We start from the raw sequence: 22695 nt of genomic DNA on the forward strand, positions 1-22695 counted from the left end.
CAAGCAGAAAGGAGGGGACTGCAAAACTGAATAGCTAAGAACTTAGTACAAAGATTAATCCCTTCTCTTAAACTCTTGTGACAATCACATAAGATGATATATACCCAAAGCGAAGACACTACGCACATTTAATACAATCATGTTCTGAAAAGAAGAGCCCAACTGTATGGGAAAAGAGGAAGACTATTCTGGCAAAGAGTATGTAAATATTTAAAGAGTTCTGTGAGGAAATAAGTAAAAAAATAAAACCTCTCTTCCCCAACCCATTAGCCTGAAACTCACCATTTTGATTCATCTGACGTCATATGAGGTCAGACAATTAAGTTCACGAACTTGTTGCAATGATGTTGTAACCGTTTTTGATATCAGAGGGATTATTCATTATGAATCTGTACCAACCGGACAAACAGTTACCCAAGTTTACTACTTGGAAGTGCTGAAAAGGCTGCATGAAAAAGTTAGACGACCTGAACTTTTCACCCACGATTCATGGCTTTTGCGTCACAACAATGCACCAGCTCACACGACAATGTCTGTGAGGGAGTTTTTAGTCAGGAAACAAATAACTGTATTGGAACACCCTCCCTACTCACCTGATCTGGCCCCCAGTGACTTCTTTCTTTACCCAAAGATAAAGGAAATATTGAAAGGAAGACATTTTGATGACATTCAGGACATCAAAGGTAATATGATGACAGCTCTGATGGCCATTCCAGAAAAAGAGTTCCAAAACTGCTTTGAAGAGTGGACTAGGAGCTGGCGTCGGTGCATAGCTTCCCAAGGGGAGTATTTTGAAGGTGACCATAGTGATATTTAGCAATGAGGTATGGAGCACTTTTTCTAGGATGAGTGGGCGAACTTAACTGTCCGACCTCCTAAGACCTCATCTTTTCAAAATGCAAATGCCCCACCTAATATGTAACAGTCACCACGTTACTGTGGGAGTGATATTTCCTTCCATGCGCTGAGAACCATCAACCTGCTGCCACTGTAGGGCTGACGCAGGGCTGGAGCACACAGTGGAAGGTCACTGACGTGTCCCGGGAGCAGCGCAGGAGCCCCAATGCCTCTCACTCTCAGAGACTGTGTGTCTTGTTTCCCCTGCCTGAGATGCCAATCCCACCACTCCTTTGCCAACCACCTCCTAAGCTTCAGGATTCTGCTAGCGTATCTTCTCAGGCCGCCTAACACTGAGCTGGGTGCTGCTGTGTTCATATCTCCACGGAACCCAAGCTTACATCAACCTTAGCATTGATCGTACTGTATTAGCAACGGGTGTTTATTCCAAGCATCTCCAAGGTGTGAGATCTAGCATCTCCTCCAACATGGCTGGCATATTCCGTGTTTCCCCTAAGACCTAGCCGGACCATCAGCTCTAATGCGTCTTTTGCAGCAAGAATTAATATAAGACCAGGTCAAAAAGTCTTATTTTCAGGGAACCACGGTAGTAGATGCTTAGTCTACCTGATAAAGGGAGGAAAGGGAAAAATGACAGAGAGAGATTAAGCAAGAACTGATATAAAGAAAAAGCTTGTGCCAGTGACCTCTGTTTCATGTGGCAATGTTCTGACCAGAGCAATGTTCTACCAGCTATTTCCTACAAAAGAAGTAAAAATAAAAATAATCCTAACAGTTACCCTGAATTCAGATATTTCCATTGTCAGGTATGTCCTGGTTATTTGCTTTCCTATTTCTACATGAGATTATAATCTCTTTAATCTTTAGGTTTCCTGCTGCTACCTTGCTTTTCCGTATTTTTCCCTTTGTTAAATTCTTAATTTTATGATTCAAAGGAGAAAATACAAATCTTTATTTTTGTTCCCAATTTCTTAATTTTATTTTTAATGTTCAACTACTGGACTTAAATGCCCAGCTCTCATCCTTTCATCTGCTTGCACAGATATAACTTAATCTCTTACTATTTCTACACTTTCACTTAAAGCTATTTGTTGTTATTACTTATCTTCATTGTTTGTTTAGTCTTGCTGAAAATGTTTTATTCTTCCTTTTGTCTTCATTTGTAAATTTCAATCTTTTTTCTCTTAACCTTGTCTGTATCTATCTTATTCCTGTAATTATCCCCCCTCCCCCCGCACACGTCTGTGACATTTTTCTTTTCTGGTAGGAACTGTTACAATGGCCAGCAGAAATGATCTGGACCTCAGAGCCTCTTGATTTCTCAGGAGTCCTATATTAATGCCCATTTCCTCTTTTTCTTTTTGTTTTCATTTGAACCTCCTGCCAGTCTCTTCCAGCAGAGGGAGAATGGGCAGGACAGAACGGGAAGGGGAAGAAAATGGATGTCTCAAAAGACCCCTTTACTGTCACTGCTTTCAAGAGCTGCTTGTACCTGCTGCTCACATTTCCTCAGTGTCCACTCCTTCCTCATCATACTTTCACCTCTGCATATCCTGCCACTCCACTAAAAGTGCTGCCTAGAAAGCACCAATCAATCCATCTCAGGATACTCTTCCTCCTCCCAGCAGAGCGCCCAGGGCCCTCCTTCTCGAGGCTTCTCTCCCCTCCTCCTACCTAGTCTCCACCAGCAGACCTCTCCCTCCACCTGAACCTTAGTGTTGACATTCCTGAGCCCGCAGACCACTGGCAGCACTGGAACCAAGGCCCAGGACGCTTCAGGGCTGAGCTCTCTACATTGGCCGTACACTGTTTTCTTACGGGAACAAGGTTGCTCACTTAACATCTCATGCCAATCAGTCCTTCTCTAAGAAACTATTTTTCACTTTTCACTTATATAAATCCAGTTTCCAATACATACAACTAAATCAGGTCAACAGCGAGCTAAGAATCAGGAGAACAACATGTAAAATTAAACAAAGAAAAGGGATCCATTCCCTCCCATTCCAAGCAGAAACTGATCTTGACCCTGAAGAGCTAACAGGCATTCTTGAGCGTCTCCACTGACTCACAAGAAGGGAGGAGTGGGAGGGGGTCTCTGCAGGCAAGTGTACAGACTGTCATTGTCTCATTTGTTTGTTTCTAGGCAGCTCTGCCCCACTTCCGTGCAGGGCCATGGGATCACCCTGAGTTTGTAATGGACTGTTACTTGACCTCCCCCACCCCCAAAAAACCCAAACAAAACCAAACCAGAAACTTATTTAATTTTGGCATCTACAGATCACCTCTACACGGCCAGATGCTTTAAGCGATACCTACTTACGGCCCAGCTCCGGGGGGAGGGGACACCGATGTAGGAGGAGCCACACACAGAAGTGAAGAACCTAAATCCCATTTGAAGGAGAGGCCTTTTCTGTTCCCCCTGGGGTGTGAATAAGGAATCATGTGACTCCAGTTGTTGCTGGCAACCGTTTTATGATAAATAGGGGACACTCTTAGGATGAAGTTAAAGCTATGATGGCAAGGGGAGAGATGGAAATGAACCGGATCCCTGGTAACACTGCTGAATGCTGAACCGCTGGGCCCTGAAAGCAGCCCGATCTCGGAGTGCCCAGTCCCGAGAAAGGACAAATGTCCTCATTACATATCAGCAGTCCAAGCAGGGATCTGTCACTTGGAGCACTTGTGCTTCTTGTCGAGTGAAAAGCAACAGTCAGGCCTGGGCTTTATCTCTGCCAGTGGCTATCTTACTCCACCAAGACCCACACCTGGCCGGCGACTCACACCCAAGAAGGTCAAACGTGAGGAAAAGTCCTCTGGCCTGGGAGGCAGCATGGGGCCAGGCCTTGCCCTCCTTCCCTCACCGGAGCAGCGTGGAAACCTTCCCTCAAAGACTAACATCTACAGCGAGGGTTCTCGAAAGGGCTCTGTGGGGAGAACCCATGAGGTCAGTGAAACGTGCATGAGGGGAAATCATCTTTATTTTCAACTAAACTCTACTGAAATCTAGCATGTTCTTCATCTATGAATATAGACAAAACATCTATAACTGTAAGTAACAGCAATTACATTACTGCAGCTATTGGTAAATATCTGGTAAAGTCACTTAATGTGTTAATAAAGAAGTATATATATATTAAGATATATATATATATATACATAAGTATATATGTATAAGAAGTATATATAAATATCAGGTAAAGTTAATGTGTTAATAAAGAAGTATATATATATTATGTCACAAATATTTTAAATACATTGATACTGTGTTTCAGTATAGTTTCCGTTAATCCTATTTCCTTTTGTACTTATCACTATTCTGAGAAGCAGCTCACAGGTTTCTTTTTCACTAGACTGCAAAAGGAGTTTAGTCTACTTGTATTATTTATGATGCATTTGGATCCGTTTCCATTACTTTACTTTGTTTGCATGTACTGTTATTCCTAAGATTCTTGACACTTCCCCCTCCTTCTCTATTTCTGAATGCACTGATCAAATTTTTATTCCCTCCTTTCTTCCAGAGAAACAGACCAATAAGGTGGAGGTGTGTGTGTGTGTGTGTGTGTGTGTGTGTAAAGACATTTATTATAAGGAACTGGCTCACACAGTAATGGAGGCTGACAGGTCCCAAGATCTGCAGGGTAATTCAGCACGGTGGAGAGCTGATGGTGGGGTTCCAGTCCAAAGACTGGCAGGCTTGAGACCCAAGAAGAGGAGGTGTCTCAGTACGAGTCCAAAGGCCAGAAAAAGCCAACGTTTCAGTTCAAAGACAGTCAGGCAAGATTCTCTTACTTGGAGGAGAATCAGGCTTTTTGTTTTATTTAGGCCTTCACCTGACTGGATGGGGCCCACCACATTTGGGAGGGCAATCTGCTTCATTCAGTCTAACAATTTTAATGTTAATCTCATCAAAAACACCCTCACAAAAATATCCAGAATAATGTGTGACCAAATATCTGGGCACCCTGTGACCTAGTCAAGGTCACACGTAAAATTAACCATCACAGTCCTTCGCACATCTCACTTTTCCTTCTGTTTTACTTCCGTCTTTCTTATTCTACACCCTTTAGAAGTTCTTTCAGTGAGGAGCTGTAAAGGTTAGTAAACTCACTTTTTAGCGTAAACTTGTCTTTTTACAGCTGAAAACATCTTTCATTTGCTCTTATTCTTCAATGATGGCTTAATCAGGTAAAAAATTCTGGATTGTTATTTTTCTCCCAGCACTTTGTAAAGATATTATTATATTGTCTTCTGCTTTTTATATTGAGAAGCTGAGCAAAACATTTTAATTGCATAGGCTCTCAAATGTTACTGTGTATCTACTTTTTATTTTTGAATCTATTATTTTTAAAAAGTAAAATAAATGTTGCTTTTTAATTTTTCTCCTGACATTTTTTTACTTCTTTGGTTATATTCTAAAGAAACACATTTTTACAAGTTATTACTTTTTCATGTAGGATTTTTAAGAAGAAGGCAGCAATACATATCTTCTGTCCACTTAGAGGGCTGGATATATCAATCAACATTGCAAGAAGGGTCATACATAGCTGAACTGTCAGCAAGTTTAATTGTCAATAGCTATCCATTATCATTTGTCTTCTGTACTTAGTTACTGTATATCTCAAATGGATTTTGATTATTTTTCACATCCTTAGAACTTAAATATATCTGCTGGATGTTCTCCATGACATAATAAAAAGTATCTTAAGAGTAATTTTAAATGATGGTTAATACAAATCACCGTACCTGAAAAGTCATGTTCAAAAATAATTTCTATTACAATTGATACAATAAATACTTCATGCAAGAGAGATGCTATAAATCAAAATAACTAAAAATCACACATAGGTCAGACTTGGCAATAATTTTTTGGAATTGGAGACAAAAGGAAAAATATACAAGTGGGACTACATCAAACTAAAAAGCTTCTACCAAGCAAGGGATACAACCAACAAAATGAAAAAGCAACCCAAGAAATAGGAGAAAATATCTGTAATTCATATATCTGATAAGGGATTAATATGCAAAATACATAAAGAACTAATACAACTCAATAGGAAAAACATTTCATCTTAGGGTCCTTGCTTTATGCAAATTTCCATTCACACAGTTTCCCACCATTCCTGACATTTCACAGGTGCCAGCTAAATATGTGACATTGCTGTTATCCTTTGAATTAATGATATGTGAGTTAAAAGAAAGGATTCATTCTCGAAAAAAAAGCTAGGAAGTACGTAGCTTACACTAATAGGGGAGATGTATTTGTCCAGAGGTTGAGCTAAACTGCTGAGGAAGGAAGTAGGAGAACATGAAAATAAAATCATATAATCAGTCCTTGTGGAGGACAATTAGGAAAAAAAACGCTGTGAGAGACCACTCACATGAGAAACAAACAAGAACAGGAGGGTTCAAGTTTTCATTATCTGAAATGTCCATAAAGCAATACATGTAAGATATATTTAAATAAAAGCATTACAAATAAAGCATTAAATATACAGAATAACATGGGACATTCTTTTATTATTTAGATGTTCTTTAATGTCTTGCAATAATGTTTTGCAGTTTTCAGTGCCAATGCCATTTTAAATGGAATTTTAAATTTTTTATTTTCTAATTGTTTGTTCCTGGCATATACAAGTTCAACTGACTTTTTTTGGCATGTGTATTGATCTTGTATCTAGTGACTTTTCTAAATTTATTTGAAGTTTTTAAAAAAATCACTGACAGATAATAAGAAATTAAGCTTTACTGATGTTTCATTATGGATTAAAACTAGCTGCTTTCCTTAATCCACGTATCTCATATTGTATCTGAGGTGTCCTGAAAAGAGTGAAAGTCCACAAATGTAAAAGGGATGGCAGTGACTCCTTCACGTGTTTATTGCAAAATAGCATAAACTCAGTTACATGGATTTACAGATGAGACCGTCTGCTTTTAACTAAACTGTCCCAAAACCCCAACTACACAGATTTGGAAAAGCCAAAAAATTAAAATTAACATGAAGACTGTTAGAAAGAGAGCTTTATTACAGCTGTTATTATCTATTAACCTAAGATACTCTGTCAAAGAAAACCAATATTGTGGTGTAACATTTGTAAGTATAATACACACATGGGGGCTACGAGCACATACACAAACAAAAAGTTTGTGTCGCAGTTCTCCAAGGAATGGGTCAGAGGGCCAACACAGGGGAGCCAGTCAGGAGGCCAAGGTCCACGTAAGAGATTAGCGAAGGCTGCAATAGGCATGGAGAGAAATGGACACACTTTAGAGCTCTTGAGAAGTTTGGGTCAGCAGGACTTGGTAATTAGCTATGGCGTCTGAAGAAGCTGTCTCGGTTTCTGGCATAAACATTTGGTAGAGATGGTGCTGCTGACTGAAACAGCCAACACTGGAGGAGGAACCGATTTCTGGAGGAAAGATGATGAAGTGTGTTGGACATACTGAGTCTGAAAGAACACTGAGAGGGAGAGAACAATTCCACTCCTAAGCACACACCCAGTAAGATGCTATATAACAAGACATGGGCACAAGCTTCTGACAGCATCGCGAGTAAGGTGGCCCCCATGCCCACCCACAGCGGCACGGATGAAACGGGAATGTATCCATGCACTGGATCCCTCACAATACTGCTATGTGCAATAACATGGATTTATCTCACTAACATGATCTGAGCAAAAGGAATGAGTCACAAGAATGCCGAAGAACGCATAACAAGATTCCATGTGTAAGGACTAGAAAGTTAAAACATAGGCATAATATGTGATGTTCAAAGGCAGGATCATATTTACATTGGGGAGGGAGGAAGGAGTCACCGAAGGGGACTTCTGGAGACTCTGGGGGGCTGGTAATGCTGTTTTCTGACCAGGTTCGGGGTTACAGCAGTGTGTCCACTGTGCTTATTCATCAAATTGTATATTTTTCTGTATATGTTATGCTAGTAAAAATGTTCGTTAATTTTTTAAAAATTGGTTATCTCACTCCCCAGGTTAAAACCCCTCAACAGTACTCTGACCCCTGCTCCCTGGATGGTCCTCAAGAACATTATACTAAGTGAAATAAATCAGTGACAAAAAGACAGGTACTATACGAGCCGTATGATTCCCTTCAATGAGGTTCCTAGAGTAGTCAAGTTCATAGAGAAGGAAGCACAAGAGTGGCTGCCAGAGGCGGGAGGGAGAGGGGAAGGGGGAATTGTTTAATGGGTATGGAATTTGTTTTACAAGATGAAAAAGAGTTCAGGAGACTGTTTGCACAACAATTTGAATGTGCTTAACACTACTCAGCTGTACACTTAAAAATAGTTAAAGTGGTAAAATTTTTGTTGTATGTATTTCGTTATAATTCAAAATGACAAAACAAGCAAACCTTTGGTAGTTTTCCATTCCTCTTGGGATGAAGTCCAAAATGCAACGCAGCCCAGAGGGTGCTGACCCGTGCTCACCTCCGCTCAAACCACCGCCCTTCCCCTTAGCTCCGTTAGTCCCTCAAGCACACCAAGGCTTCTGTCCTTGGGGGCTTCCCGCAGGTTCCTTCGCCTGGAACCATCCTCCTTTCCGAGCCACTCTTAATTTAACATCTGCTCACGCTTAAACATCGTTTCTTCACAGAAGCCTTTGCTGACCATCCTCGACTGGGTCGCTGCTCTCATTTATGCTCCTACACCCCGCTACTTTCCCCAAGAATCATTATTAAATAATTACTTGTGTTATTATCTAATAATAATTATTGTCTAATAAAAGTAGACAATAATTATTGTCCAGTTTTCCACTAGACAACACACAAGTGCTGATTCACCTCCTGTCCTGCCCACAGCACCTACCGAGTGCAGGATTTCTGATCCAGATGACTTATAGACAGGTGACAACATGCAAATGAGAAACTGAACTGACAAAGACCTTTGAGGAATCACTGAAGAGAGATATTAGAAAACTAAGCTGTGTAAATAGCACTGCAATGTTTATAAAACGATAAAGATGGATTGTGCAAATTATGGTCTAGGTAGGGTGCCACTAATCCTTAGCGAAATTTCAGAAATGATTATTGAAGGAGTAATTTGTAGGCACTGAGGAGAGAAAGCTGTTAATCACAGGTTCATTATGTGTGAGAGGCACAGTGATGGCCCCCCCCACGTCCTCACCCTAATCTCTGAGATTTGTGAATATGTTCTGTTACATGGCAAGAGGGATTTAAGGTTACTAATTGTTGACTTTAAAATAAAGAGATTACTCTGGACTATGTGGGTGGGCCCAATGGGCCCAGGTCTTCTAAATTTGGAAGAAAGAGGCAGAAGGCCAGAGTCAAAAGAGCACTTTGAGATGTCTCAATGCTGGCTTGGAAGACAGCAGCAGGGCCAGAGCCAAGGAACGCAGGTGCCTCTAGAAGCTGGAGAAAGCAAGGAGATGGGTTCTCCCCTGGAGCCTCCAGAAGGAACGCAGTCTTGCCAACATCTTGGCTTTAGCCCAGGGAGACCCATGTCAGACTTCTCACTTCTCAGCTATAAGATGAGAAATCTGTGCTGCTTTAAGCCACCTAGTCTGTGGTAATTGGGTACAGTGGCAACACGAAACAAATACACTATGGCTAAGCCATAAAGATTGGCTTCTTTTCCTTCCTTGCCAGAGCTCCTGACCTAGCAAATCAGGAACAAAGTAAATAAAATACTTCTCTGTTTCTTTTATCAAAGCTCTTGATTATTCTTTTATGATATCATAAGACAAAGAAACATGCACTAAAGTGAATCAGAAAACTTTGGGTGAAATGCACCCTCCCTCCCCCTCCACACACACTCACAAGTGCTGATTAATGAAATAATGTCAACCATCTAAGGATTTTAGCAACACACTGCAAGGGTCCGTTCAGTCACACTTTTATCAGTAACTTAGAGCAGAGATTCTTAACTTTGGGTCCATGGACCACTTACTTGGGGCTTTAAGAGGTAGCAGAACCTCCTAAAAACCTTATTGAAAATTTTCTGTGTATCTACATAAATATGGGTTTTTCTGCAGAAAGGTGCACAAACTTTCATTCAAGTCTTAAAGGGGATCTATAACCCCAGAAGATTAAGAACGATGGACTTAGATGAAGATACAGAACACATGCTCATCACATTCACTGGTGACACAAAACTGCCAGAGAGAGGGGACTGTGAATGACACATCAGCATTTGAAAATATCCTGAAAGGCTGAATGAACAGGCTGAATCCAGTAAAATCACACGGCCAAGACTTAAGAAGGTTTAATCAACAGTAAGCTCAGTATGAGTCAGTGATTAGAGCTACCAAAATAACTTCTATGACTCCAGGCAGGTGTCCAGAGGATGGGAAAAAGCAGTTCCACTCTCTTCCGCACTGGTAAAACCAAACTACAACACTGTGTTCAATAGGGGGTTTCTCTTTGTATTCGCATCCTAGGGAAGCCGTAACAAATGACCATAAATCTGGTGGCCTAAAACAACAGAAACTTATTGTCTCCTAGTTCTGGAGTCTGGAAGCTGAAATCAAGGTGCAGCAGTGCTGGCTCCTTCTGGAGGCTCCAAGGGAGAAACAGTCCCATGTTCTCTCCCAGCTTCTGGTGGGTGCCAGCAACTGGAGCTCCTCGGTCATGGCAGCACAACTCCATCGCGGGTCCCTCTGGCTTACCATGGCCCTCCTCTCTGTGAGTGTCTCTGTGTCCCCTTTTCTCCTTATAAAGACACCAGTCACTGGATTTAGGGCCCACCTTGAGCTAGTATGATCTTAGCTTGATCCTTAATTACTTAGATCTACAAAGAGCCTATTTCCAAGTAAGGTCACATTCTGATGTTCCAGGTGGACATGAATTTTTGTGTGACACTATTCAACCCACTGCAGCCTTAAAAGTGGAATATTGATAGACAAATGCATTCTGAGGTTTACGATACCATATTCTTAAGAATGGTCAAAAGAAATAGGGATATGAAGCTGAAGGGCTAGAGAACTTGAGTCAGACAAGGAAATAATGGTCTATAAATATTTGAACCAATTTTTTTTTCCAGATGAAAAAAAGACTTCCTACCATTCTTTTCTCCAGAGATGGACCTGTCACTCATTTGTTCTAGCTTGAGCTGTACAGTCATTGGATAGGAATGCTAAGGCCTCAGCTGGGGGGCTAGGCTTGATGATCCCCGATAACCACTACGTTCTGAGAGTCGAATTCCTCTCCCCTATCTGTTCTGCCCTTTAGCTGGCCATTACATAGAACCAACGACCCACAAAACTGCATTAATTAATGCAGCAAACACTGGGGGGGGGGGGGGGAGTAGCGGGTGGAGCTGGGTGGGATGCCAGCCCGGAGGTACATGGTTGTAAAGAAAACTTGGGAGCTCCAGGAACTACAGAATATCAGAATAGCTTCCATACGGGGAGCAGGGTGAGATGGTCGCCTGGGCGGGAGAGGCAGGAGCCAGACCGAGCAGCGAGTGCCTTCTGAACCACAGTAAGGAGTTCAGATTTCCATGAAGGATGATGAGACACCAATGAACAGGTTTAATCAAGGACACGACTGGGTGAAGTGTCAAGATTATTCTGACTACTGTGGAGAAAAGATTGACAGAAGTTAAGAGAATAAGCAGAGAGAGACGCAAGGGTAAGAGATAAAGCTGCCGGCACTAAGGTGGCAGAAGTGAAAATGGCAAGCAACGGAGAGAATACAGTCTGAAGGTAAATTGTGGGGCACAGACCAGATGTGGAATGTGAGGAAAAGAAGCACGGATGACACCGACATTTGTTTAAATAACAAGAGTGTCATTTACTGAGATGGGGAAAATTGGGGAGTGATGGCAGCAGACTAGAAGGCAAAAACCCCTCCACTTGAGGCTTACCAATTTGGAGGTGTCCTTGAGACGCTGAAGTTAAAGACACCAAGTAGGCAGTTGAATGTACGAATCTAGAGCTCAGAGGAGAGAACTAGGCTAAAAGGAAAGATACAGGAAGAAGGTAATAGGAGGTATATGGAGAGAGAAAATGTCTCAGAGAGTTGTCTTACCTCTTTACAAGAAAATATGGGATTACTGCACTGTTAAGTGTCCTTTGTTTTTTACTTAAATTTTATGGTCGCAAACCTCTATCAGCTGGGTTCTAAGATTTTCTCCAGCAACGTTCAGCTGCTTGGAGATAGGAAGATGGAGAAAGAATGGTACATGCTTCATCCAGGACTGAGATGTTGCCAAGTGAATGTGACACAGGATAAAGGGAAAAAAGGGTGACTGTCACGAAGAATCTTGGAATCTGAATCAGACGAGGAGAGAAGGGAAAAGCGAGGAGGGGCTGAAAGAGCTTCCTTAACCTGATGTGGGCCAAGAGACGGATCACTGCTCCATTCAGTTAACGTGAAGACTCACCACACAGATGGGGAGGGAGAGAGTGGCCAGAGCTTGTAAGAGAAACACTATGGGCCTGACAACATAGCAACTACTCAATTGTTTTAGGGTCCGTGGACTTAAGATTTGTTCATGAAATACAACCAGTTAATTCAATGGTAGCATTTCCTGGTTTCGCAGTCTACGTCGGTGCGTACTATGCAGGACATCTCCTGAGACAGTGCAGTTGCTGCAGAATCCCACATTCCACAGCATGTCACTGGAGTTGGGGAAGAACTCAGATGCTGGGAAAACGGAGCTTCTTCAAAGGAAAAAAATAGGGAGCAGAATTCATTCGCAGTGCATAAAGGGCAAGGGTTGGGGGGTCTTCAGTCCACACGGATAAAAAAGACAAATTCATCCAGCGGCATGCAGTGAAGTGCACCTGCCCCACAAACCCCATGTTCCCAGTCACCAGAAGGGATCACTTTATCTGTTTGCAGTTCTTCTGATGGACACCCTCCACCTGTTCTAAAAAGGCTTAGAGCCATTATTTCCTGGTTTGTCAACTTCAGACATTACCTGTGGATTTAGGATGTCACGAATTAGGATTTTGCTCACTTACGCTTTCCTACTTTCCTTTCCTCCTGATTTTATTATTTCATTATGTTTCTAGTTTTTGCAACTACAGACTCTCTCTCGAATCCTCACCCTGTGAAATGAAGATACTGGCCCTCACCAGTCCCTAACATCCCTTTTCCCTCTTCCATTGTTCCACCACTGTCATCTATTTATAGTTGTATATTCTTAATCTTAAGGTTAACAGTTCTGTTCTGCAACTATAATTATAATAAATCTTCCATGCTTTAACTACAGATTGATTTTAAACAGTGAAAACCAACAAAACCAGTAAATGCATTAACAGAATCATAAAAATATTACAGAAGGGCCAAGTCCTGTGTTAGGATTCCACTTCACTCTCTAGGATCCACTAATGGCTCAAAACTATGCCACATTTTAGTTTGTTTCACATTTAGACCAAGTATTCTTGGTCTTGGAGTTCTTCTTTTCTTACGAGGGTAAACATGACCCTTTCAACATATTCTTATTATCTTCCAGTTTCTTACTCATTCTAACCACTGTTCGGAGTTCACTCCATTCTTTTTGAAGCTAGGGGATAGACATACACACACACACACACAAAATCACCTGTAGACACTTGCTCCATTCAGAGAGTGACTTTTTCCCTATGAACTGTATTGAAAGTTATAATTTCCAAATAGAGAAAAGAAAATGAAAAATGTCACCCACAATCCAATCAATATAACACAATGATTTTTATTTTTGTGTATTATTTTGCATTTTTGTCCCCTGTAAACAAATTTAACACAGGCACAGTTCAATCACTTTATATTTACTTTTGTAGGATATATACAACTTTCATGACTATCCCCTTGAATGGCTGTGTAACACTCCACTTAGTGGATATAATGCATTAAACCCACCTGGGAAGCAGTACAAAGAAGTGGTTCAAGTCAGACAGACCTATGAGGTGTGACCAAACAATACAGTTAAAGGAAATTCATTACAGTAAAAGACACATTGCCATTAATACCCCTCAAAATACTCCCCCTCACTTCAAACACACTTATCCCATGCACTTGCCACTTTCTGAAGCAGTTCTGGAAGCCCTCTTTTGTGAGTGTCTTTAGTTGCACTGTTGTGGGTGCCTTGATATCCTGAATAATTTTGACTTTGGGGAAGAGCCAGAAGTTGCCCGGTGCCACATCCGGTGAATAAGGTGGATGAGGACACACTGTATGTAATGTTTTTACTTGACAGAAATTGCCATATACCAGAAGTGATGTGTGACATGGAGCGCTGTCATGAGGGAGGATGATTTATGGCACACATTAAAACACACCTTCCCTCAACCGTAGCTCACACCCAACTGAACAAGTTGAAACTTGTCACACCAGTTACTAAGGTTCGACGCACCGCTTCCCATATTGAACATCCTTGCCTTTCCATTGAATGGCACTCGGCAGCAGCAGTCATATTTTGTGATCACAACGGAAAGGCTCAGTGTCACACATCTTTTCGGGTATGGCAATTTTTGTCAAGTAAAAACATTACGGTGTGTTCTCATCCACCTTATTCACCGAATCTGGCATTGTCCAACTTCTGGCTCTTCCCCAAATTCAAAATGACCACGAAAGGTAAACGTTTTGAATAAATTCAAGACATCGAGGCAGCCATGATAATGCAACTAAAGACACTCATGAAAGAGGAATTCCAGAACTGCTTTAGAAAGTGGCAAGAACAATGGGATAAGGGTGCTCCAAGCAAGGGGTGTATTTTGAGGGGTATTAATGGCAATGTGTCTTTTACTGTAATACACTTTTTTATTTAAACATTCACCATATTTCTTTTATCACGCCTCATACATCCAGTCCCAGCTCCACTGAACTCCCACGGCCATGCAGCTGGTGGGTTACCTCACCTGCTTTAGTTTGTCCAACATTAATCACCCAGTGCCACCTGCTATCTTCTAGGTACCACAGTAAGCATTGCACATATAAGAGTGGACACAGAGACAAGATCCCCGCCCTCAGAAACAAACAAAATAGATACACAGTTTCCAATCATGTTAAGTGCTATAAAGAAAAAAGGCACTAAGTGAGAGACAGAAGTGCCTTGAATTCCATCCACAAAACGAGGACCTGGTACCACCCATGGCTGTTAGGAGAACTGATAACCCATGTACCAGACCCTTGGTACACAGTATGTACCCAATATGTGTTACCCATATCACTGCCAGGATAAGATGAGAGCACCAAATAGGAAAAACCATCCTCCAGGTACACCCTTTCCTTTTCTTTTTGTCAGTATAAATCCCACACTTTTCTAGGTTTGAGTTTACTGCTCAAAGTTTGATGTGGGTCTTTTTATATCCATTTCTCTTCTCATCATGTTCATGTTTTGTTTTTGTTTTTTTAACATCTTTGAGTAAATTGAGCATATTTATAATAGCTGTTTAACATCCTTACCTACAATTCCATCATTTGTTCCATTTCTAGGCCTGTTTCTACTGACTGTTTTTTTTGGTCTGGTTATAAGTCACATTTTCCTGTTTCTTAGCATGCCTGGTAATTTTTTATTGGATATTTGTCTTGTATTTATGTTTTCGGGAGCGGATTTTATTGTATTGCTTTAAATATTGTTGGACTTTGTTCTGGACCAGTTCAGTTACTTGGAATCAGTCTGATCCTTTTAAGGTTTGCATTTGAGCTTTGACAGGTGCATCCAGAACAGGCTTCTCTATCTGGGGCTAGTCTGGCCTCACCCTTTGCCCTCACCCTTTGACTAGCGAGACTATAAACGACTCCCAGCTTCATGTGGACTCCACCTGCTACTTTCTGACCACTCTTTATCAGCTGTGCAGATCAGCACTCAACCAGAGGCTTGAGGGGACCGTGCAGTTCTCCAGAGCTCACTGTCTGTGCAGCTCCCTCCTGTCTGGCACTTTACTTCCACTGCATTCAAGCCTCCTCTGCCTTCTTGAGCTCTGAACTCCTTCTCATCAGTTCACGAAGACCACCGGATTCTTTTGGGAATCCGCTGCACTGCAGCTTGGAAACACTCCACGTGGTAGGCTGGGGCACTCACAGAGCTCTGTTGTTTATTTCCTCTCTCTGAGATCACTGTCCTGTGCTGTTTATTGACCTATTTCTAAAACTGCTGTTTCATAACTGTCAAGTTCTCCAGTCACTTAAGGTAGGAAGGCAACCCTGGTGCCTGCTGCTCCATTATGGCAGAAGCAGAACTACTCAAGTTTGACTTCAAATTCCACATTGTCAATGAAACCGTTCTAGACCACACGTCCAAGTGATCTTTGTTTCTCTGGTCTCCATGCCATTTATGATCTAGCACAAAAACAGAGGCCCTACAGTATATTCTGTCCATCACCCCCCTCCCCCATACACACACCTTCCTACAACGCCTGCCACTGGGGTGCAGTACCAGACCAAGCTCCACAGGGTTAAATGCAATCCCATATCCCAGTGGCTTGCTAGTGCCAGGCACAGTCCTGGGTGCTGGACTGAAACAAAGAAGATATTGTCCCTAATTTCCAGGAGCTCACAATTTGGGACAATTTAGGAATCAAATTCTCATCCATAAATCTGTAACATAGTTTTTGATGGGAAAAACTAAGGTTTAAATGAACCTTTAGAACAGGGACTGTCAACTGTTTTCTTAAAAGGCCAGAGAGTAAATAGTTTTTAGGCTTGCAGGCCACATAAGCTCCTCTTACAAGCATTCACTCTCTAGCCTGAAAGCAGTCCAGACATATGAACAAATGGGCATGGCTGTGTTCTAATAGACTGTTTCAAACAACAGGTGGCTGGCCCCTGGCTATAGTTTGCACAAACCTGCTTCAGGGCAAAATCCCCCTGTAAGTTAAGACAGCCACACCGTTTTCTGTAAGGGCACATCCCAGGGCCATCCAGACAAGACTGATCTCAGCAAGAGGACAAAGGAAGGCAGGAATTACATACCATGTCTTTTGCACACATTGCAGGACTCACATGACACAAGCTGAGTAGGTGTTTATTAAGTAGTTCTGCATTTATTTCCTTTGACTTTTGAAGGGTTCCGTTTGTTTTATTCAAAATTGCCTCCAACAGTAAAGAAAGCCATACTTACTACGATTTATGGAAAATAATGAATGTCTAATGAATAAAATACTCTAATGATGATAAAACAAACAAATGTTGAGGGTCCTGAAAAGCTAAGTTTTGTTTTGTAAACAAGTCAAGACTCCTATACTGAAAAGAACCAGCTCAGGGGACTCTGCATTCACCCCACCCGTGCAGACATGGCCCCAAACACTACTGGACTCCCTTTGAGCATTATTTAAAAAGAGAGTTCACAAGCATAGGGGAAAAAACACACACTGCCTCCAAATAACTGTCAATTGTCAAAATTCAAATATACCTAGAAAGAGACAAAGGTTTGACACACTGCACATATTTTTTAAATTGTTCAATCAAAAAGATAACCTCAGAAAAATAAATTCTAAAAGTGTTTACATTTATGTTTTCATTCATGCACAATGTGTATACATGTGTACATACCTGTGATTGGTTTGAAAAGAACAACACTCTTCTTAATGGGTATATTCTGGCAGATCTGTTTAAGATTTGTCTTACTACTTTACAGTCACACCTTGTTCGAGGTGGAGGGATCTTAGAAGCTATCAAATCTAACCTTCCTTCAAATGAAGGATTTTCCTTTTATAATAGTACTTCAAATTAATACTCTGTAGTTTGTTCATCTCTTAAAACTCACGTTCAGAACTAAACAAACTACAAGTATGCTTGGCCTACAGGAAGTGGGACCAGTGCTGCCCAGGATCCAGATGCCCAAATGCATGTAAGATTAGACCGGGCCTCTCCGTGAGAGTTCACAGGCTTTGTCCTGTGACAGGCAGCTAAGCCTTACCTCGCCTCAACTCCTTTCTATGCAGGTGAGTTTTTAACCCAAATTCAGGTCCATATATTCATTCCTATTAATTTTTTTCTTAGTCTCACCCCACCATTCACACACTGAGATCCAAAATGTCATGTCTTTATCAAGATCACTGACACAGCAGAGCTCTCCATAATGTGAAGAACACTAGTGGGGAAAAACTGAAGGCGGCAAGTATAGACAACTATGAGTTCTTCCATAAAGAGAAAGAGAAAAATTGGATGGTAGCAAGATGGACATTTGGTGGGGAGGTAAATGATTTTTTAAAAAATTCAAATATTTATATGCTAATGGTCATCCAAAAATCAAAGGGAAAATGCAGCATGTAAAAACATTTTCTAAATTGTAAAAATATTTATTGTATATGTCTCCTTTATTTTTTTGCTTAGTTATTCAGTTTATGTTAAAATTTGGTTTTTAGAGCCTCCAGCTCCTTCTGAATTCTTTCCTTTCAGAGTCTCTGCTCCCAGGATCATTCCTACTTTTTGTCCAAATATTCTGAAATCTATGTATCTAGTAGCTCCTGCATTTACCATTATGCATTCTAACATTACATGACCCCTTTCATCCAAGGTCTTATTTCCACATCAATTTCCTTTACTTTTTATGAGAATTTGAAAAACCAAGCTCAGGTTTAATTGATGCATCCAATCGAATCACTTTTTAAAACATAAAAACCTAAGATTATTTTTAAAGAATTTTATTGCATCCCTACAGTTAGTCAGCAACATGGGAAAAAGAAAAAAGTTTATCATTTGGGAAAATGGTTCTCTAAGGCTGTAAGATCCAATCCTGAAAATTTCTATGCAAAGCAAAAAGTGGCTGATACCAAATTCTTCCCACCAGTGCATCTGCATACATAATGACATCATCAACACCCGGCCTTCTCCTCTCCCAACCCCCACTCCAGGCTCAAACAAAAAGCACATTTACAATGTCTGCTCCACAGTAGCTACTACTAGCTAGTTTACATTTTATTTCTAGGTCTAAGCTCACTCTTTGAGAAAGCAACTATGATCTGCACATAAATATAAGACATGCTCCTTCAAAAGTCCATTTCTAAAAATGAATTCTTTATCAGTTAAAATATGAAATTTGTTGGCACCAAACAAATGAATCTCCATTTGCAAATGCATTCTATTTGATGACAAGGAACATTTAAAAGTACACTTGCTTATGAAGTATTTTATGAAGTTTAACACTTTCCAAAATGTACTTTTCAAATACCATGGCATCTAAAAAAAAATTGCCAATTTGCCCTTTAAAGGTATAGGACAAATAAATCTTGTTCAGTATTTCATACATGCATAATTGATAGTAGCATTACAAATAACAAGAGAGGTTTCGAATTTCATAAACCAAGTCATAGATTTAAAGAGTTAGGAAAACTATAGTTCTTTTGTCTTCATGTTCATTTCTACCAAATACTTATCCTCAAAATGAATTTTCATTAATTTCACATCTGTTGACTACAGCTATTTTTTGCCAGGAACTTCATCTCAAAACTTTTTGTTTTTATAATTTAAACGTCACTTTTAGGGTCAACACAGTAAGCCCTTAATAAAGATGTTAAGAATTTTCTTCAATTCAAAATTATAAAAGCATAAAGGTCATAAGAAGTGCAATATTTTTTCTAAAAATATAAAAATGTGAAACTCACTAAATAACATGTGAAATACCTAAACATTACTCCAATTTTAAGCCAGTTTCTTAAACATGAATGAAACAGATTTCTACCACTATTCTTGTTTTTAAAATACATTCCTAAGTTCCCGCTGCAAAAGCAGAAAAATGCCCTGGATTTCATGTAAACAGATAAGATTTTAAAACAATTTACAGGTAAACTGACTTATAAAGACTCCAACTAGAATGTCAGCGTCAGGAAGGGGAGAGATTTTTCCGTTTTTGGCACATGGTGGGATTTCAATTAGTATTTGCTGGACGGAAAGAACCCATGTGTGCAGACCCCTTAGAACAAAGCCAGACACAAACCACCTGTAGGAACCCACCACCATAATAAAACCTGGAGCAAATTCAGGTGCAAACACCAAATGAGCCCTTAGCGAATAGAGAAGGAGCAGACACACATTCAGGGGAACTGACCCCAGACTCAGTCTTCACATACTGCCCCAATGTGTTCACTCTAATGGGGTGTCTAAAATCCCACTAATTTAGACATTCCTTTAGGTTAACAAGACCGCTCTTTTAAGAACGCAGGAACCATTTAAGCCTCTCAACAGCCTTACAAGGTAAATATTTCATCATACCGTTTTGCTGATAAAACTGAGGCTAAGAGGCCAAATTACTTCCCTAGTGTCACACAGTTTACCAACAGCGTGACACGGAATATTTGCTCCTACAGCGTTACTTCCCCTGTGACAGGGAAGTAGGACTAACCTTCATCCACATGTCAGTGCCCGTTAGTTCCCAGAACCCTTCCATCCAGACACCAAAAACAAGCTTTCTCAAAGATGGTGCTTTTGTTTGTGACAGGCAACCAACAAGTAGCTTTACACATGGAACACTATGAAGGCAATAATCTAGTGACAGTCATGGATTTGGGGTACCTAGGGGAACCAACCCCAAAGACAAACCACAGATTTCAAAACACTGCACAGGGCCAGCTCTTGCTCCAGAACAGCCTGCCTTTCTCTTCCTCTTCCTACTCTTCCACATGACCCTCAGGGTTCTCCTCAGCACCAGAAAATAGGCAACCATTGTTAGCGCCATAGTGTGGCAACATTATGTGTGTCCCAACCACAGTGACTGGCACAGACCAGGCACGCATATATTTACGGAATGAGCAAGAGACCCAGGTTGTTTCCGTGGGCAAGTTGGGACCCTGACCATCGTTTTTAACAAAGTGGAGATGAGAAATGCACCTTAAGCACCTGGTTATGGGTTTAGAAATGGACTTTTAAAAGGCCGGCCTAAATTGGGGACAGGCTACAAATGAAAGCCTTAGGTGATTCTTTTTCGTGGGCCAGACTGCCTCCAAGAATACAACAGCTTCGCACTTTAGCATACAAATACAGACCTCAGAAGGGACATGGTGTTTTCATTTGTTAGAGTATAAAAACTAACAACTTATTTAGGTTGCCTAGTTTAGGTCATCTTGACACAAATAGCGGTTTAAAAAAATCCCAGGCTCAGCATTCTTAGGGTGAGAGTGGGGGTGAAGGCAGTATTTTCCAAAAAGTTCTCCGTGGGCCAAACAATCATACTCCACAGTGTGGAAAAAGTTTCCTTTAAAACATGACCAGTAATTTCTACAAATATATGTTTTATACTAAATAACTAAACAGAACCCATGTTTATGCTTAACAGAGAATGAACTAAATGGCTTCAAAGACAATTCTTTAATATTTTACTTATTTCCCCTTTGGTCGGTACCCCTGACTTGAAGACTTGGGTTCTAGTTTCAATTGGTATCCGATTCTCCATAATGTGCGATTTTTCAGGCGTCAAATTAAAGTAAAACTACTGGGGCAAAACAAGGGCCAAAAGCAACAGGGAAGATGCGCATTTTCCTCTTCCATCCCCCCGGCCCCACTTGCCACTTTTTTTAAAAAAAGGCACATTTCTACGTGAGAAAAGGACCTCATCCTTCGCGATGCAATGCAGCGTTAAGTCTGTGATTCCGGCAGGTTAAGATCTCCCCCCTCCCCCCCGTGACTGAATTTGCGCTCCTCCACCGCCTCCTTTGTCTGAGCCGTCCCTGCAAACTCGCAGTCCAGCGCCCTCCCGTAAACAAGCCTCCTGCACGCACAGGAACGTTCTTCAAATCTTGAGGAGAGGAAAACCCAACCACGCTCTGGAGCCTCCTTCCCAGCCGCGAACAGGCCGAGCTGCGCACCAGCGAGACTTCGCTCGGGGGCCGTCCGCCGACCGGCGCGGGGGACCCAGCAGAGCAGGGACCCCCACCTACCCCGAGCCGGGCTTCGGCTCCAGCCCAACACTCACCTCCGTGGATGGGCAGCGGTGCCAGCACCTGGCCGCGAACCTCGGCCTTGGGCGAGTCGAGCCCGTAGCGCCCGCGGTCGATGCGGAACGTGAGCGGGGCGCCGCGGCCGGGCTCCTGCACCGTCACGTTGATGAGCGCCGTGTAGTATTCCTGGCTTGCGTTGTCCGCCCGCGTCGTCCACAAGCTGCAGGTCAGCAGTGCGAGCGCGGCGAGCCGGGCCGGGCCCACCCGCGCCGCGCCGCTCATCGTCCCTCCGGCCGCCGCGGCCGCTCGCGGACTTGGCTCCCCAAGCCGGCGCCGAGAGGCGGGGCGGGCGCGGCCGGTGCTGCGGCGGGAGCGCGCGCGGGATCGGGCTCGAGCGAGGCCCTCCTCGGCGCCGCGGACGCGCCCGTGGGCCTCTCAGCGTGGACTGAGGGTCAGGCCGCGCGCGGTCGTCCCCTCGGGGCCCCTCCCTGGCTGAGAGGGCGGGCCCCTTCCATCTCCAGGGCCCGGGCCCGCCCAGTCGGGGGCGCCACGCGAGGACGCGGCGGTGGGGTTGCGGGGGCGGGGGTCAGTGTTGGCGCCCGAAAGCGGGCCTGAAGAGCACAAAGTCCCGCTGGTCCGGCTGCCGCCTACGGCGCGCGCTCGCCGCCGCCCCGCCCCCCGCCTGCCGAGTGGTAACGCGCAGGCCTGGGTGCAGCCCGGCCCCGCGCGCATGCGTACGAGGCCCTGCCCGCTCCCGCCCGCTTGCACGAGGGCCCCAGCAGGCAGGGTCAGTCGCTCGACCCGCTCTGTGCACTGTTTATCTGTACGGCGTCGAAAATAGAAAAGAAAAACGCTGAAACTTTACGATTTTAAAATTAAATGTCTGAGATTTCATATTTCAACTGGTCAACTCCAAGTCATGTAATTGACATCACGCAGGAGTGCGTTCTCTATAAATAAATAAGAGTATGGGGCCCATTAGTCTAAGGACACGCTAAGGACATCCGAGGTTAGGAAAGACCTACAGACTAGATGAAACCTCCGGAGGCGTTAGAGAATGAGA

The 22695-nt window shown here is 42.4% G+C and overlaps 1 protein-coding gene across 4 annotated transcripts in view; it reads right to left on the bottom strand.

Moving 5' to 3' along the window:
• RNF130 (ring finger protein 130) overlaps positions 1 to 22308 on the bottom strand; it is a 116793-nt gene extending 94485 nt beyond the window's left edge. For 2 of the 4 annotated variants that reach the window (XM_074313341.1, XM_019716940.2), the window contains exon 1: positions 21668 to 22306. In XM_074313341.1, coding sequence (XP_074169442.1) covers positions 21668 to 21914 — 247 coding nt within the window. In that variant the 5' untranslated portion in view covers positions 21915 to 22306. Of the gene's footprint in view, positions 1 to 21667 lie in introns of all 4 variants that reach the window. The other 2 variants (XM_074313339.1, XM_074313340.1) reach the window with 2 other exon arrangements.
• Between the last annotated feature and the right edge of the window lie 387 nt (positions 22309 to 22695).

The sequence above is a fragment of the Rhinolophus sinicus genome, linkage group LG10, assembly GCF_036562045.2.
Source record: "Rhinolophus sinicus isolate RSC01 linkage group LG10, ASM3656204v1, whole genome shotgun sequence".
Taxonomy (NCBI): domain Eukaryota; kingdom Metazoa; phylum Chordata; class Mammalia; order Chiroptera; family Rhinolophidae; genus Rhinolophus; species Rhinolophus sinicus.